Source organism: Podarcis vaucheri, assembly GCF_965113315.1.
Source record: "Podarcis vaucheri genome assembly, chromosome: 4".
Classification (NCBI taxonomy): Eukaryota; Metazoa; Chordata; class Lepidosauria; order Squamata; family Lacertidae; genus Podarcis; species Podarcis vaucheri.
Genome location: NC_138762.1, coordinates 66980047 through 66998705, shown reverse-complemented (window position 1 = coordinate 66998705; position 18659 = coordinate 66980047). Strand labels below are relative to the sequence as shown.

General features: G+C 40.2%; 1 protein-coding gene across 5 annotated transcripts in view; it reads left to right on the top strand.

The window, feature by feature from the left end:
- Positions 1-18659, top strand: part of CNKSR2 (connector enhancer of kinase suppressor of Ras 2) — a 298892-nt gene that overhangs the window by 207921 nt on the left and 72312 nt on the right. For all 5 annotated transcript variants that reach the window (XM_082220567.1, XM_082220568.1, XM_082220569.1 and 2 more), the window contains exons 20-22: positions 252-319; positions 2244-2344; positions 12465-13002. In XM_082220567.1, coding sequence (XP_082076693.1) covers positions 252-319; positions 2244-2344; positions 12465-13002 — 707 coding nt within the window. The remainder of the gene's footprint in view (positions 1-251; positions 320-2243; positions 2345-12464; positions 13003-18659) is intronic.

The window sequence follows — 18659 nt, the reverse complement described above, 5'->3', positions numbered from 1 at the left end:
ATTTGAATACCTTGAAATGTTTCATTTTAAGGACTTCCAGCATCCTTGTTCAAGGTTTTCTATTTGAAACAACATTGTATATGTCAAAATAGTTTTACAAGAAAATTCCATCTAACAAGACAGCTGAATGAAACATAGGTCTTACTGCCTTATCTTGTCAAGAAGCTGTAAATATTCGAATAAAAGACCACATACAAAGTCATGTAACTTGTTAAAGCATTGTCAGTGATACATTTAAAATATTATTACAGGTGGTTAAACAGAATTAATATGCTTGCTGCTGGTTATGCAGAAAGAGAGAGGATCAAACAAGAGCAAGGTATGGTATAATTATTTTGTTTGCTTCACTTAACCTCCCTACTTAAAGGATATGTCTTCTGTACTTTATTGCAGAACCCTTATTTTCTTATTTAAGAATATTCCCTCAGTTACCGCAACTGTTGTTCTTATACAGTACTTTATTCGAGCACATAGGAACTTTAAAAAATATTCAGGGCCATGTTTGACTACAAAAAAGGACCTGTTATATATATGTTGATGATTGATGGATCAGGTTTTTTTCCTAAAGCATATTGATTTTATATATTTAACTATGGAAAGTCACTAAAGGCTGATTACATTTTTATTTTTTCTAATTCTTTATTAGGCCAAAGTGTGCTTAGCAAATGATACAGAGATAAAGAGAGGTGTAATAAAACAGTGTCAATTTGTTTAGTAGATAGCACTGTGAAGGAAGGGAGTGAGATACCGTATTTTTTGCTCTATAGGACGCACTTTCCCCCCTCCAAAAATTAAGGGGAAATGTGTGTGCGAATGCAGGCTCCTTGGCTTCAGCGATAGCAATGCGAAGCTTCTGAAGCGCAGAGGGAGAGCTCCCTCCGTGCTATGGAGGCTTCGCATTGCTTTCGCTGAAGCCGGGAGAGCGAGAGGGGTCGGTGCGCACCAACCCCTCTCACTCTCCAGGCTTCAGCGAAAGCAACGCGAAGCCTCGCGCTGTGCTCCAAAGGCTTCGGGTTCCTTTTGCTGAAGCCGGGAGAACAAGACTCTCCTGGCTTCAGAGAGGGAGAGCTGTGCAGCGCCCCTTCAGCGAAGCGGGAGGAGAAACGGAAGGGGCTCCGTTTCTCCTGCCGCTTCGCTGAAGGGGCGCTGAGCAGAGAGGGGGAGAATTTTTTCCCCCTGTTCTTCCCCACCTATGGTCCGGTACGTCCTATGTATATGGTCCGGTGCGTCCTATGGAGCGAAAAATACGGTAACTGAGGGTTCAGCAATACAGCTGCAAATAAAATGTTTTAAGTGTGTTTTAAGTGCAATATACAATATGACACTAGTTGGCAATGGTGAGCCTTATGGAAAATTCACGTATTTTTTAAAAGCTTAAAAAAAAGCATTTTCAGAACTTTTTTATATCTGTCTAGATTCCACCTGAGAGTGCTCCTGTCTGGAGTGGTTGTTACTCTAACCAGAAGATTTGGGGTTGGCCTGTCAGACTGCCCTGCAGCCTGCTGGTGTTGCTTTTTAATTGCAGGGCAATTCATTGCCATTAACAATTATGCATGACAAGACTGGTGTGCCATATATAACTGGGATCTCAGTGGGTGATTAAACTGGAAGGATTCTATCCTAGCTATGTATTCCAGTAGGAACAATCCTGTCAGCTAAGGTGGCCTCAATGGCAAGGAGTGCATATTTCCATCTATGGCTGGTTTGGCAGCTATGGTCATTCATGGACCAAGATAGATTGTCACCAGTAACTCATGCTCTAGTGACCTTAGTGTTTGTTTATTGTAATGTGTTCTGTGTGTGGCTGCCCTTGAAAACTGACCAGAGCATCTCTCATTTGTTGTGCTTGGCTAGCTGTTTGCTTTACTAGGAAGCCAAGACCCATGGAACAAGCACAGAGACAATTGTGTACAGAGAACACAAGTATGGATCATCATAGTGCCTACGCTATGCCAGTGATGCTGACAAAACATACTTAGTTCTCCACCACCATTATATTCTCAAATAGCAGTCCTGTAGAACTTTGATAAAGGGATTATTACATCACAGCTCTAGGATGGTTGTATTAGAACCCTCGAAGGCCTGCTTTTATTCATTAGAATGAATTATGAGGATGGCTCTTAAAGTCCACATTAACATATATCTTCCATTGCTCCCCTTTTCTGATTATGACACATGAATTTTGAAGAACTTGATTTCTGCAATAATACAGGGTTGTTGTTGTTTTAATTTGTATTGTTTAGATTACTGGAGTGAAAGTGATAAGGAAGAAGCAGACACGCCATCAACACCCAAACAAGACAGCCCACCTCCACCATACGACACATACCCACGACCTCCTTCGGTAAGTGTTCATTTGTAATAACTAGCTGCCATTGTCCCAGAGTGAGAATGCAGAAATACTTTTAGGGTAGTAGCTCCTATTCAACCTTCATCCATTTCAGCTGAGTTTGCACTTTGGGGTGAATTATGTTGGAAGTATCCTGTATAAATGCTTGATGTCAGAGGAATTATGTTTGTATATATTCAGTTTTTTGGTTCTGTATCAAAATATAATGTAAGAATAAATACCCTGAACCACTGCATAGAGCAACAATCATGACAGGTATATAGGATCTTTATTTATACCTTTATTTAGCAGGATCTTACATTTAAAAACATCTTCCAGTTCTCATTAAAACAGTTAAAATAGTAGAACAGCTGCTTTATTAAAAAGATTTGTTAAAAAATAAGCTCTTTATTAGATTATCCTTCGAGGAACAAATTTAAATCTGTACATTGCAATTATAAATTGAAGCTAAGCCAAGGTAAAATACTGGCAGCATTCCTGCTTTAACCAACATGAACTAAGTTTCTCACAAAAGCTTATCCTCCTTCAGATAAGAATAGATTCTGTGCTTCCTTTCAAATTCTTTGTGTATTAAAAAATAGACTTTTCTATTACAAAATAAGTAGACCATACAAAAAAATTAATATATAGTTGTACAAATGGCCAGATAATAAAGGGTATCCTTAATATGCCATCAGATGTGAAGTAATGCTGATGTAAGGAGAGCAAACAATAAGCTTGTATGATAGATGCATTTGAGTACACTCTCCAGTAGATAGAGGTGAATTTTTTCCATACCATAGGAAACCTATTTTTCCAGATCCTCTTAAAATCCTCTTCCCAATTTCAGCTATATTCTTTTGGGGTCTATAGGAAGCAGACTGCATATTTAAAAATGCTTCCTTAAGAACTTTAGTTTTTGAAGCTAGTTCAAGTGCCAGAAGAACATTCTAGTTCATCCCAAAAAATTGCTAAGTTCATTTGGAAAGTCTGGATGTGATTGTGTCATTTTCAAAAAGGAAAGCTTTTTATTTAATTACAAGAGAATAGGTATCTTAATAGTTAAAGAATCTGTTGAGGTCATATTGAATCCCAGTTCTGTCTCCAATGCCACTGGGCCCAAACTTACAAAATGAATTTCAGCAGCGACAAATGTCATGTTCTACACTTAGGCTGGAGGAATCAGCTGCACAAATATAAGATGGGGGACATCTGACTTGCCAGTAGTACATGTGAAAAGGATCTAGGGGTTTTAGTAGACCACAAGCTTAACATGAGTCAACAGTGTGAGTTGAGTCAGCAGCAAAAAAAAAAACAACTGGTGCTATTCTAGGCTGTATCAACAGAAGTATAGCGTCCCTATCAAGGGAATCAGTAGTCCCATCCTATTCTGCCTTGGTCAGTCTATGCCTGAAGTACTGTGTCCAGTTTTGGATACCACAATTTAAAAAGGATATAGATAAGCTGCAACGTGTTCAAAGGTAGATGACCAAGATAATCAAGGGGCTGGAAACCAAGCTTATGAAGAACAGTTGAGGGAATTGGGTATGTTTAGCCTGGTAAAGAGGAAACTGAGAGGAGATATGATAGCCACATTCAGATATCTAAACAGCTGTCATATGGAAGATGGAGCAAGCTTGCTTTTTTCAGCCCCAGAAACTAGGACCCGAACCAATGGCTTCAAGTTACAAGAAAGGAGATTCCAATGAAACACCAGGAGGAACTTTCTGACAGGTAGAGCTGTTTGGCAGTGGAATAGGCTCCCACAAGAGGTGGCAAACTCTCCTTCACTGGAGGTTTTTAAACAGAAGTTCAATAACTATCTGTAATGGATGCTTTAGTTGAGTTTCTTGCATTGCAGGGGGACGGCTAGATGACCCTTGGGGTCCCTTCCAACTCTGTGATTCTATAAAATAAGTTGTATTTTCCCATGCTAGCTTTGAAGCTCTGACTTTGCCTAGCTGTTTTTCTTTTATTTTCAACTGTGCTAAAGGAGTCACAGAATAACGTTTCAAGAGGCATAACTGAAATCATATGAAGTCATCTTTGATCTTACATTAGAATTTCCGTACCCAGCAAAAAGATTTTTTGCAAGCTCAAATCAAAACTTTATTAGCAAAGCCAACAGGCCACAGCTGTACAAAAGTTAAAAATGAGAATAGGGATAAAAGGAAGAAAAGAACAGACAAAAGGAGGTCCGTCGGGTGAACAGGTCTGTCACTCAGATGGTGGCCCTCAATTTCACAGCTCTCTCGATGTACCTCGCGACCTTCTCTGTTATCTGACTGTTCGTATCAGATAATAGAAAATGCAGTGTAATGTCTGTTGAACGGCCGGGGTTGGAGAGAATGAGTGGAGTAATAATCTCATTCCTTAGGTCTTTGTAAAGAGGGCAAGAAAAAAGGACGTGGGACACTGTTTCCGTGTTACCATCTCCACATGGGCAGAGTCGTTTTTCAAATGGGGTCTTTTGGTAACGACCTTCGAGTACAGCAGAGGGAAGAACATCCCATCTAGCCAATGTAAAGGCACGTCTGTATTTTGGGATGGTTAGTTTAGACAAATATGAGGCTGGAGAATCAAAATGAGAAGGGGGAAAGTAGGTATACCATGGGCACAGTTTCTTTAAGATAGTCAGGTTGTTTTGTCGTTCGATGTCTTTCAGGCGCTGGCCTATTAGACTCTTTGCTTTGATGAGGCCCATTGATAGTAGGGACTGTGAGTGCAGACCGCATGTAAGGAGTTTTTTATGCACAGTTTTAAACCACTTGCTTTCGTGAGGATCTTGCATTACTAACGGCAGTAGACCAGGAGGATTCAGATTAAGACGAAGCCAATAATTAAATGTTCTCTGCCAGGTCCGAGTTTCCACAGATGGAAGGCAGGCCTCGAGTCGCAATGCTGCGTTTGGGACACAGGGGGGGACACCGAGTATTTGCCTTAGAAATTTGGACTGGACAGTTTCAAGACTGGAGCAATGGGTCCCCGTCCAGATTTGCGCCCCGTACAATAACTGCGCCAGAGGTTTTGCTTGATAAACTTCAAGGGCTGCTGGGATGTATCTGCCCCCCTTCGTATAGAAGAAGCGGGACAGCATCTTGATGCTTTGAGCAGCTTTTTCTTTGGCACATTTTTGGTGGACATCCCAGGACCCGGTCGACTGGAAAACGATACCCAGATATTTGAAGGCTTTGACTTGTTCAATTGTCTGGTTATCCATCCTCCAGCTGTACTGTCTGTGTTTCCTTGCAAAAACCATGATTTTGGTTTTCTGATAGTTTATTGCAAGTTGCTCTCTTCTACAGTATGCTGAGAATTCATCTATGAGCCTATTTAAACCTATTCTTGTTCGGGATAGGAGTATCGCATCGTCAGCGTACAAAAGCACTGATATTGCTTTGTCAGCCAGTTTGGGGGCGTGGAAGTCCGGAGATGACAAACAGTTAACCATATCATTGATGTAGATGTTGAATAGAACTGGAGCCAGGATACAGCCTTGCTTGACCCCCTTACTGACAGGAACTGGTCCTATAAGATGGCCATTTAACGAAGTTCTTACATGCAGCACCGTGTCTTTGTATAAACAGCTGATCAGAAATAATAGTCTTTTGTCTATGCTAGAGGTGCTCAATTTGTCCCAGAGTCTTACACGTGGAATTGAATCGAAAGCAGCCTTTAGATCAATAAAGGCTGCATATAACACCCCACGGGATTTTTTGGCATATTTGTCAATTAAATAGGCTAGGGTGAAGCAATGGTCTATGGTGGATCTGCCTTGCCTGAAACCCGCTTGCTCTTCCGCTAGAATAGCTTCAGTTTCCAGCCAGCTAGTTAGCTTGGTATAAAGATGTTTGGCATATAGTTTGCTGAGTATAGGCAGAAGGCTGATTGGTCTATAACTCGCCGGATCTGTCATGGGACCTTTTTTGTAGATTGGGATAATTATTGCCTCAGTCCAACCATCTGGGAGTAAACCCGTTGAGTCGATCCAAGAAAATAAAGACGCCAGCAGGGGGGCCCACCAGCCAATGTTGGACTTCAGAAGTTCGGCAGGGATGTAATCATTCCCTGGGGCCTTGTTGTTCTTTAATTGTACGATTAAGTTCTCAACTTCCTTCGGAGTTACTGCTGGCCAATGAGGTAGGTCCTCCAGTTGAATGCATAGTTTGTAATGTTGGGCTTCCTGGTCATAGAACAAAGATTGAAAATGGCGCAACCACTCCATTGGTTCCACTGTACAGATGGAATTAGTGCGCTCCTGGTCCAGTAGACCAGATATGGTTCGCCAAAAGCAAGTAGTATCTTTCTCGTGCGATGCCTTAACCAACCTGTGCCATGCGGCTCTTTCAGCTTCCAGTTTCTTTCTCCTTAATAATTGTTTATACGACCGTCTCAGATAAATATAAGCATTAAGTAGGAGAGCAGTCCCTGATTTCCTGTATCTCCGGTAGGCTGTTCTCATTTGTCTCCTTGTTTGCCTGCACTCCAGGTCAAACCAGCTAGCTCCGTCCTTTGCCCTCTTTGTAGCGGAGCTATGTATCACTGTTGTTAAATGGGGTTTCAATCTTTCCAAGAGTAATTTAAAGCGTTCCATAATCGCAGCTGCTGAATTTCCTGATACAATAGCGGAGCGAATAAGCTTTAACTCCACTGACTGAAGAAGGAGGGTTAGGTTTTCATTCAATATTGGGGACCATTTGAGTCTTTTGGGGGCTGGTATATCCAAATTTACAGAAGGTATATATTGTGGCTCGGCAATAGAATAGTCAAAAGGCCCGCCTGCAAGCTCTAAAATTAGAGGTAGGTGATCACTCAGAGTATTATGGCCCACTTGAAACTTCCTTATAAAACTGTGAGCAAATCTTGAGATTAAGATATAGTCTATAACACTTCCCCCAGCCTTGGAGAAATGGGTATATTCCCCGGGGCGGTCCCCCTCTATATTGCCGTTTAATATCAGCAGTTCCCTCCGTCTAGCAGCCTGCACTAAGCAGAGACCTGGGAAATTACTTCTACTATCTTTGGACAGACGTGTCGCGCCAATATCCGTCTGTTCTTCAGTGTCCAAAAATTGGTTGAAATGAGTGTGTAGACTGTTGTCATCTGTTCCTATACGAGCGTTGAAATCTCCACACACAATGGTCAGGGCAGACGGGTAAATAGATTCGAGTGGCTCTAAAAACGCCTCTAGCTCAGCCCATGTAGCCTTAACAACGGGTTTTTTTTGGCCTGGGGGGATATAGACATTGACCAGCAAGAGAATAGTTCTCTTGAAGCTAAGTAGGGCGGCTGTTGCTAAAGAGTTGCAGCTGGGTAGGGCTGTTAGGGAGTGCGCTAGCTCCGTGGAAATGAAGCAAGCTAGGCCACCACTAGATCTGCCGCCCCTTTGAGATGGAGAGGCAGGCAGGTAGTGGCAGTTATACCCATTAAGAAATATAGGGTCATTCTGCCATGTCTCCTGAAAGAAGATGATGTCAAATTGCTTAAGGTAACACAAAAATTGTTGATTATTTTTCTTGGCGTGCCAGCCCGCGATATTCCAGGACAGCACTTTTAGGCCCCGGGCCCTTCGGGGGGCTGGATCTATGTCACCACCATGTCCAGCAATTCTTTGGTGTCTAAAAAAACACACCCGTTGGTTCTTTTCGAGGCTGGCTGCTTGGAGAGAGTGTAGTGATCCTCTTTTCTTGGTGATTTGGGGCTAGATTTTGGAGTTGGGGGGGAAGCTAATTCATTCGGAGACAATTTAAGATAGCTGTGCCAGGAGCTTTGAGGTTTCACACCTTGCTTTGGTCTTACTTTATTGTACATCACAGGGGGCTCTGATTGTAATTCCACGTCCACACATTTAAAGGTGCCTCCCACTGTCTTCTTATCCACCAGACATTTGGGAGATATAGGCTGCACATAAGGGTCCTTCATTGTCTCACCTTGATCATCCTTTTTTTCTAGTCTGCTTCGAAGTAAATCAAATCTTTTCAGGATCTCAGTTTGAGCTGGAGAATGCAGTGACCAGAATCGCTTTATCAGCGAGAGTTCTTCCTCCCAAACGGAGTCCTCACTGTCCCACGTGGGAGGCTCGACGCCAGTTGGGTGTGAGGCTTCCTTTTTTTCATTTGGTGCTGTTTGGTGGGGATGATCCTGCTGGAACTTATGCTTTCTATTTCGATGGTTTTGGTGGTTGGTTTTTTCCCTTTTGTGAACTTCCACTCCTATGCTCTTGGGCCCTATCAGAGGGGTTGCAGGTGCTCTATTTTCAAATATTCTTAACAGAACTATTCTTTCTTTTTTGAATAGGTTTTTAGCTCTAAAAATGAAACTGGCCAGATTATGATCTAAAAAAGTAATCAGTGCTCGTACCGAGCAATCATCTTGATGTAGATACTCTATAGCGGCTATGTCAGTTGCTTTTACTACCCCCGGTAAAATGCCACTTATAATAGACAAAAAGTGGTCTGTACGGTCCAACCCTGCGTAAAATCTAGGCGGTTTAGGGTAATTAGCAAAGACAAGCTTTTGTGGGATTAGGACTAAACTCCATTCTCTTTTGGGACACAACATCTGTCGAACTTGAGAGGAGTGGTTCCCCTCGATAGTTTGGGTCGCCTGCTCACCTCTGTCTACTGATTCTGTGCTGGCCATGAGAGGACTCTGGGGCGATATGACTGCAGATGGATCAGTTCCTTTGTCCCAGCTCGGTGTTGATTCTTCAGAACTTGATTTAGATTCTTTTATGGGAGTATCTACTTTACGTGTCTCTTTGATGGCACTCGACTTGGATTTGTTTTTTCCACTTGTAGAAAGGGATGGAAGAAGGTTAAAGAGCTTCTGCCAATATTTTTTACAGGTACGGTGAGTTGTCTTAAGCCGCCTCAGGTTTTTCATGTTTTTGCTTTTCTTCCTCTTAGGCTCAGCTTTTTTCCTCCGGGGTTTACTGGGGAGTGGTGGATCCGGGCTGGCTAGGGGATTTGTATTCTGGTCTGAAGCGCTCACATGTTGTTTGAAGTTATCCACTAGGGTCAGGAGCAGCCCGTTTGTTATCGCTAGAAATTTTTTAACGTTAAGGAGATCCTTAGAGATCTGGTATATCTGCTCCTGAAGATGATCACCCCACATTTCTGTTCCACAGTCATTGGCTTTCACCCAGTGGGATGAAAGATTACCTCCAAGTTCCAGCGGTGACAAATGAGGATTGGCATCGGATGTGTTGGCTGTGTTACCCTTTGTAGCATTCTCTGCTATGGCAAGTTCTTGAGCCAGATTTGTTGGATGGTTTGTCCACTTGTTGTTTGTTTGCAAGTCCTTTAACTGTGTTGACCAATCCAGCACTGTAAGTGGCAAAGGCATAGCTACATCTAGGATACTCTCATTCAGAGTTCTCTTGCTCGAGTCTTTTTGGGGAAAGTAGCTGGTAATTTTACTTTGTCTCCTTCGTCGTTCCATCGGCCTCTGTGGTGAATTAGGCAGAATTCCTTGGTCCTTGTAATTTTTCCTGGTGAGGACCATAGTGGGTATATGGGTATATATGGATGTATAGTAGGGGGGTGCTTGCTTACCGGCGGCTTATCTTTTGTTCTAAGCTGGAGTAAACAGTAGCAGAGGTGCCGATTTATGGAAGTTTATGGAAGTTGCCTCCTGAACCTCTCCAACCTCTCCAACCTGTTTAGTTCTCCAGCTATTTACATTGGGACTTGTGAGGTATCAATCATTTGAAATGTTAGAAAATATTACTGGTCTTAAGCTTCTATATTGTGCCTTGTTTCGTTTAAAGTTCAGCTAGGTCTTTCTCCCTCATTCAACAACCTCACGACGTAACCAATAAGGTAGCTAGGCAGTATAACGAAGCAGAAAAAAGAAAACAAAAGTCCCTTGTAATAATTATCGGGTTGAACTTGCCTTGTGTTTCTTGGGGTTATAGCAGCTTCATTTCCTTCCCTTTTTTTTTTATAGATAAAAAGCTCGGCGTCTTCCGAAGGAGTAGTTGGCCTCCCCCGTCTGCTAATTACCAGCTTCGTGAAGATAGGGCGGCTTGCTGAGCCTCCTTCGGATAAAAATAGGCCTTTGGCAGTTAATAAAAAAGAGTGATAGTTTAAAGCTGCTAAGCTCGGTTAAAAGAGAGGAGAAGAAAAAAAAAACTTTAAAAGAGCTGAAGAGTACTAATAAATCTATATATCAACGCGGAGCACAAAATTGAGCTACCGCTAACGACGCCATCTTGGATCCCACCCTATCTTTTGTGTTTGTGCCAACTGTGTGCTGACTGAATGACTGCACTGTGCATGAATGCCAATATGAGTAGCAAGGCATTTCCTCAGCTACAGTCTCATTTTCATCCCACTACCGCTAGAACCATTCAGTTTGTGAAGGTGTCAGGGGTGCTATAACACACAGTTGGAAAGGCAAAGTTGATGAATGGTTAATCTCAAAGCTTCTGCTTAACACCTGCCTCAAAAAATATCATACTTCTTTCAGCAGTATACCAAAAGTGTTATGCTTTGGGTGACTGCTGCTGGTTGTTTCAGCAAGACTTAAGGCATGTTAATAAATCTTGCAGCTAGAGACAAAGAAGACTTCTCTAGATCACCCCGGGAGCACTTTGGAAATTTCTTATTCCCTCTATCCAGTGCTTACCTGACCTTACAAAAGGGAAGGGTCACATGACTTATCCACAGCTGCTTTTTCTTCCTGTATATTGCCTCATTGTCAGGTCTTTTCCAGATCTCACCTTGCAGCCTGATCCTGATAATCTGTGTGGAAGACCAAGAACATCTTTCTAGCAGTTGATTCATGAGTAGGGACTATGTATTTCATCACTTTGGAACAATAGATTTGTCTCCAAATGCAACAGGGATAGAGAAATTCTTCAATGGTGCACAAACCAAGTAGCTAACCCAGGCAGTCTTTATCTAAAAAGTAGTCAAGGTGACTACTCAGCATTTTACCCCTCTGTTCATTTTTGGAAGAGAGCTTTCAACAAGATCCTGGTAAAAGATACATAGGTAATATTTGTGACAGTTTCTGGTTTCTGGTTTTTCAAACTGAAATAAAACCACCATTTAATTCTGACATTCATATAATTTGTAGTGTAGGGACTGACACTCCAGATTTTTGTATGCCACAGTAGATCCCATGAAACTGACACAAAGCACATATGGAGTTCTCTGGATTATTCTTTAAAGGCTATTCATAAATTCTTATGGCATTCTGTAAATGTCAGTGGCTGCATTTTCATAACTTCTTAGGAGAAAGTTTTTTCCTCTTCTCCAGTGATCTGCAGGGTTTCACCTAAAATCAGATTTTAGTACTATTAGCTGTAACTGAACCATTATTTGAATCACTTAGTTTGGTAACACACTGTTTTCTGAATATTTCCTTTATTATTTAGATTAACCTTGCCTTTCAAATGCATTATGAGGGTGACTTTATCATAAAACAGCAACTCTATTAACTGTGGAATCAAGGGATCCTTAAATAGCTAGCTTCATTGTAATAACAGTTGGGAGAATATCAGAGAGAATATCAGAGCTGGAGTGGTAAAAAGACCTTGTAGTTGTTTGACTACAAGTATTGCGAGATACATCTCCTAGGTGTTTATACAAACAGATGTCACATACACTATTTCTTTACTGTTTTGAACCTTGAGATTTTGACTGAACGATTTGAAGCTAGATAGAAGCAAATAAAACTATTATTCAAAATGTTTGTCTGGTGTATGTGCAGGAGCATAAAGCAACAAATAACCACTTCTAAATATTGATGTTTATACCCAATATGAAACACAGAATGGCAAGGAATATCGTGCAACAAAGCCAAATAATGATTGTACTCAAAGAAATTTGTGCTTCAGATGATCCTCCTAAGATTAATTGCGTGGCTACATATGATGTATTGGGCCTTTTTGGCTGGGGTACTTCTCTTTCTGATAGTTCTTTTTCTAAGGCTTATGATTTTGTAGATAGATTTCAGTTTTTTTTCTTTGAAATATCCTTTTATGAACTAGGAGTTGGGAAAATACATAAGTTAATAATAAAACCTATATCCTTGCTAGCTGTAGTACATAATGGCCTTTGAATATTGCAAACATTCGGCTATCTTCATAACTGATCTGAAACCAGAATCTATATTTATGTTGCAGATGAGCTGCGCAAGCCCTTTTGTGGAACCAAAGCATAGCCGACTCTCTTCCACTGAAACTTCCCAGTCACAATCTTCACATGAGGAATTCCGTCAGGAACCAGTTGGGAGTACTACTGAATCTCCCATCCGCAAAACAGCCAGCCAGCGACGTTCTTGGCAGGATTTAATAGAGACTCCACTGACAAGCTCAGGGTTGCACTACCTTCAGACTCTACCACTTGAGGACTCTGTTTTCTCTGACTCAGCTGTTATCTCTCCAGAACACAGGCGGCAGTCAACTCTTCCTACTCAAAAGTGCCACCTGCAGGATCACTATGGCCCTTTCCCTTTAGTGGAGGGTGAGAAAATGCAAGCCCTAAATGGGAATGGGGGCAAACCCCGCAGTTATACTCTGCCCCGGGATAGTGGGTTCAACCATTGCTGCCACACGCTCTCTGTCAGTGCCTCCAGCCATCAGGAAGAATTGCCACAGAAAGAGCAAGAAGAAGAAGAAGAAGAGGGAAGGCAAATTGCACCAGAAAACCAAGAAGATGAAAGTAAGCACTAATTATATTTCAAATTGATTAGAAATAAATTGCATGTAGAAAAGGGAAATTGTTTAATTGCGAATATGACTTTTAATCATACCTTTTTCTGTACATAGTAGAAATAATTAGCTTTTGATACAAAAATTAACTTTTTATGCATGCTAACTTGATAAATCAAATTTTAGAACAGCTTTATTTGCAGCACAGTTATTCTTCATGTTTATTATCATTATTTTGGGGGGTTTTTTCCATGGGTATTTTGCCTATACTAGTGTGCTTCTGTCTTGGATGCTAGTTTCTTTCACAGGCATGAATGCTGATTTAAAAGGGCAACATGCAATGAAAGATTGTTCACTAATACTGTACCATTTTCTACTGCATACTGAAAACCCAGTAAACAAATGGGTGTAAAATATAAGCATAATAGCTACTGAGCATACAAGCCAAAACTCAAGTTTCTTGTTACTATGGTTATCAGTATTCTGCTCATATTATTGGCACTTTATTTTACAGTATATGTACATGTCCCATATTTTACTGCTCTACTCCTTTGTCATTAACTGCAGCCTCACATTACAAAAGTGGGTGGAATTTTTCCTGACATAGAGAGATATGGTTTAAAAACTTGTCCTGCTTAATTTCTGCATCTTAAGATACTGTTAAAGGCACCAGAAAAGAAAAAAAGTGATAAGTGTAGATAGCAATACTTTTTCAAAATGTTAAATGGTTTACTGGGAACATTGCATACTTAACATTTATGAAGCAAAACCTGGTGAACAATAGTTGCCACTTCACAGCTTTCACTGCTATTTTGTTCATTGCCCTGAGCAGGGATAAAATTCAGACTGGCAATATTTTTAAAAAAATAAGTCATAAGGGGAAGTTGATTGAGGAGTACAGGAAGAGAAGTAAACTCTGAGCCTTATATATGTGTTTATATAAAATTATGCTTCCTGTGCTGAGAAGCCATACTGTGAGCCATACCTGTAATATGCTAGAAGATGCAAGATACTGTTTTCTGGTGCAACATACAAATTTTTGAAGTAGCGTAAAATAGATTCCTTCATCTCAGAGGGTTTTGAAGATTCTCTCAGAATTTCTTTCATTTCATTCGGACCTACTTCAGCCATCTCTCATTTTGTAGAATGTGAAGAGAGAAAACTATTTTTGCTGTGTATATTCCATCTACTAGATTAAGAAAGGTAATGCTACAGAGAGTAAAGCACATAGCACTGGTGGAAAATACTTAATGCAAGTGCTGAAACTGGCCATAAATTTTGCCTTAGCTGTTTAACATTCTGAGCAGAATAACAGTGTGTTGCTATCTGCCACAGCGAAAGCTTAAAAGGTCAATGAGAGATGTATTTCCCTGAACACTTGAGGACCTACAGCAGAATACACAATTGTCTAGTTTCCTGGCTCATATCCAACATGTTTTTGGAGCTGTGTGTGGAAGGAGCTGAAGCGATTCAAATTATTTATTAGTTAATTTATTAATATATTTTTTAAACACCCTCTTGGTTTAGATATCAGAACAGTGTACAAAATAAGACCAAAGTGGTCATGCCACCATAGTAATAGTGAATAACTTGATGCTAATAAGGATAACAGTCTGCACCAGTCATACCTCTACATGCTTTGCATTGTATGCATGATAAACACTCTGGCAAACATAAGTGTACCTGAAGATTAAATTATACGGTGGCTCTTACAAAGTGACTTAGAACAATAACATGACACATGCAACTCATGTGTACCAATTAAAGAAGCTACATTTTAACTTGAAATGGTAGATGTGGCATGGCTTACTATATGCCTAAAAATAATGGATCCTGGTATACAAGTACCATAAGCACTGATAACCGGGAAACACTGGCCTGCGAGCATTCCAACTGGAGAACAGCCTTTACCAAAGGTGTCACAGACTTTGAAGGAGCATGAACTCAGGGTGAAAAGGAGAAACGAGCTAAGAGAAAGGCACGTTTGACAACCCCTCACCAAGATCAACTCCCACCTGGAAACCTCTCTCCCCCCTGTGGAAGAATGTGTGGATCCAGAATTGACCTCCACAGTCACTTACGGACTCACTGTTAAGATGGTGTTCATGGAAGACAATCTTACTCAGCTACGAGTGATCACCAAAGAAAGAAGGGAAAGAACAAGTACCATACCTCCTACTTTTTATACAGATTATATAATTTATACTTACAACATTTTTATTGTGGTTCCTTTTTTATCTGGGAAGCATAAAGCAGTGTTGAACATCCTTTGGTTTAGCTGTGTAAACCTAAGTTGCTGTGTTTTTCCCCAAGGGCTTGCTGGGTAGGATAGACTTCGAAATGATATAGATCACTTGAGTTGTCTGCACCAGACAGAATCTATTAAGTATAGTTGATGTTCTGGCTACTTTGTTAGTTCTTTGAATCTTCCCTGGCAGGCAGGCAGAAGGACCATTAACATGTTATATTTCTCCCTCTGGAACTCTTCAGTGTAATAAATGCACATGTATCCAGTGGCATCTTGGATGTTCAAAGCTATAAAAAATGACAAGTGATGTATCACTTTAGAAATATGAGTAAGTTCTGTTGAGTAGTTGAAAGTATACTACAACTGGGAAAGAACTTTCTGTTCTATAACAGCCAACATGTTTTTTATAAGTCATTCATTTGTTTTAAAAAATGTACCCAGTATAACCTGACATGATCATTCCTTCTATTCTTAACAGAACCAAACATAAGAAATAAAAGTCTAAAAATGAACTGTATAAAATATGTATTTTATTCTTGGTTACATTTAAAGCTCCAATACAAATCCTTCCACTGTCAGGTGGCGTTGTGGCCTGGCCACAGCCATGTCTGCAACCTGGGAGCATTGTCCGGGTAGATTCCAGCCTGCTCGCAGATTGGCCAATGGTGGGCAGGCATGGGCTGGAGTTCCCCAGGGGGCAGACCCAACTGACCAATAAGCGTCACTTTGGGTCCACTCCCAGGGGGGATAAATTGACCAGGTTTTCTTCCCAGTTCGTCAGTCTTTGTTACTGCTTTTGCTGCTTTCAAAGGTTAGTCACTTAAATTGATTTCCCAAATTTTCTTTCATTATAAATTTGGTTTCACTTCTAATCCAGTTTCATCACTATTTCTGATACTCCAATTTGATTATTGTTGACATGGGGCCTATGTGCTGTTGACAGTATGGGATGCATGTGGTTAGAAGGCCAAAAAGGCAAGCAAGGTAGGGGTTTGATTTAAACTGATTTAAATTAGGCAAAATATTTGTCAGTACATTGTTAGCTCTTTTGACTTCTGGAGAGGAAAATGGCGGAATAGATATCGCTTGTCAACAGTCTGTCGACAGAGATAATTATGTGGTGATTCATGATAGCGAAAGGCATAAATCTTAGTTATTACATTCTCTCTGAGAAGAGAGTGGCCTAGAACAGAGGAATTTCAATCGTGTCCAAACACAACATAATATTCCTGAGGGTCAGTCCTGAGGGCATAAAGTGGGCAAAACCTCCCTTTCTTTAATTACTTTTGAGACTGTTATAAATTATAACTGAAGTGATCTCTCCGCTTGTTGAAATTTGCATCTGGAATGTGAACTGAATTATGAAGAGATGATCATTGAAAGGCTGAAAGCAAAACAGAATGTTTTAATAGTTTACGACTAAGAAAGATTTTAAGTGGCTAAGGAGCATTCCAACTGTTAGAAATTTTTATTTTATTCTTAACCTTCCATCCCTTTGATGAAAGTACTGGCTGCAAACTGAAACTAGTTTTATTTATGCCTCTGTGGGAAAAGAATGCTGTCTGGAGATAAGGAGATGGGAGAGTCAAGCTGTTAAGGCAGAAAGACTTTAAGGTGGAGCGTGAGTTATTAATAAGACCAAGAACACTCAGTATGTCAAAAACACTGTTGGACACCCCATTGACTGTTGGCATCATGCAACGATTACTGGATGAGCAATTAAAATTTGAGATCAGAGCTGAGATGGCTAAAAGGGTGAATGAAAATAGACCAGTGAAAGATGAGGTTAAAGAAGACACTGAACCCTTGGAAAATAATATTGATAAATGACTGCCAGAATAGGAGAGTGGAATGGAAGAAGAGAAAATGGAAGTACTGGTTTTTTTATATATAAATTAGAATGGAAAACCACAACGAACAGGAAATTGGAAGATATGGAACTGTGTGTGAATTAATGAATGAATAACTCTTGATTACAGGAAAGAGACTCCTGTATGAATAAAGATGAAGGATTTATTGCTTCTCAACATTGAAGGTAAAGTTATTGTGCTGGACAGGAGGAAGACTATTCTTGACATTTATCAATGATAATAATTGGAGAACCTCTTTTAGAGTTTGTGTAAGGAAGGGAAAAGGAATGGACTTGAGATGTCTGGATCTGAAGCCTGGGATAATATTGCCTAGCAGAAGGAGGAAAAGCTGGATACCTTTCTGGAGTGAATATTTTGAATAATATTTATATATATAAAACTGACAGATGGAGAAATAGAAGCCCTTTTTATTTCTCTTTTCCTTTATTTTCTTTTTTCAGCCGCTTATTATTTTTATCTTCTTGCTTTTTTCCCTTCTGTTTCTTCTTGCTTTGTTTTTTTGTTTTGTTTTTGGTGTCCTATACTCTGGGTCACCGAAGGGATTGTATACACATGAAGGTGATGGCTGGCTGGTGAAGGACCCCATGTGAGAGTCAGGTGGGGGAAGATCTCCCATGGTGGGAGGCTGGGGGGAGAAGAAAGGGATGCTCCCAAGTGAGAGCTGGAAAGGTCCATCCCCTTCTGTGTGAATCAAGGATTAAGATACCTTTGTATTTACTTAACTCTTCCTTTTTCGTTTTCTCTTCTTATTTAGATTAGTTTGTTGTTGACTTATTTTATTGTATGATGAAAAACTTTTAATAAAAATTATGGAAAAAATACATTGCCAGTTCTTTGTTTTGTTTTTCTTCGTTTTTGCTTGCAATGAAAAGACAACTCCTCTTTGAGCATTCTTTTTTTTATATTAGAGATACCATAGTAGATTTGTTGTAATTTATTCCTTAGTGGTGTTTTTCATTATGGATTACTCTGTTGTTTTCTATTTTCTGATTTCCTCCCAGTCTTACAATAACTAAATGAAGAGCTTGCTTCATTCCCTGAAGCATATTCTTTCAGTAGTGGTTGCAGAAACAAGCTTTGTATGACATTCTTTGTGTCACTTAAACCATGTTACTCTTTTGTGTTTCAGCTACAGCCTTAGGTAATTACTGTATTCATCTGAAAAAGTTGCTATCTAAAGTGTTTTGAAGCAAGACACCTTTCCTCTGAGATAATATCTGGCTAAACTACAGACTTTTTTTTTTAAGCATAAATATTTTCATTTTGGGAGTTAAGTGTTTTGATACATTGGTAACATAGCTGTCAACCTTCGCTTTTTTGTGTGGGAAATTCCCTTATTCCAGCGCTGTTTCCCGCTGCTATCTTGGATTCTTAGATATCCCGTAGACTGTCCCCGGGACAGGTGAGGCTGCTGATCCCTTATTTTTGAGGCTGCTGGTCCCTTATTTTCAAATCTGAAAGTTGACAACTATGATTGGTAATGAATATGCTCTTCTAGTACGAAGTTCTGTACAAAGAAACAGTCTTCTAGTTGAAAGAACTGTATGT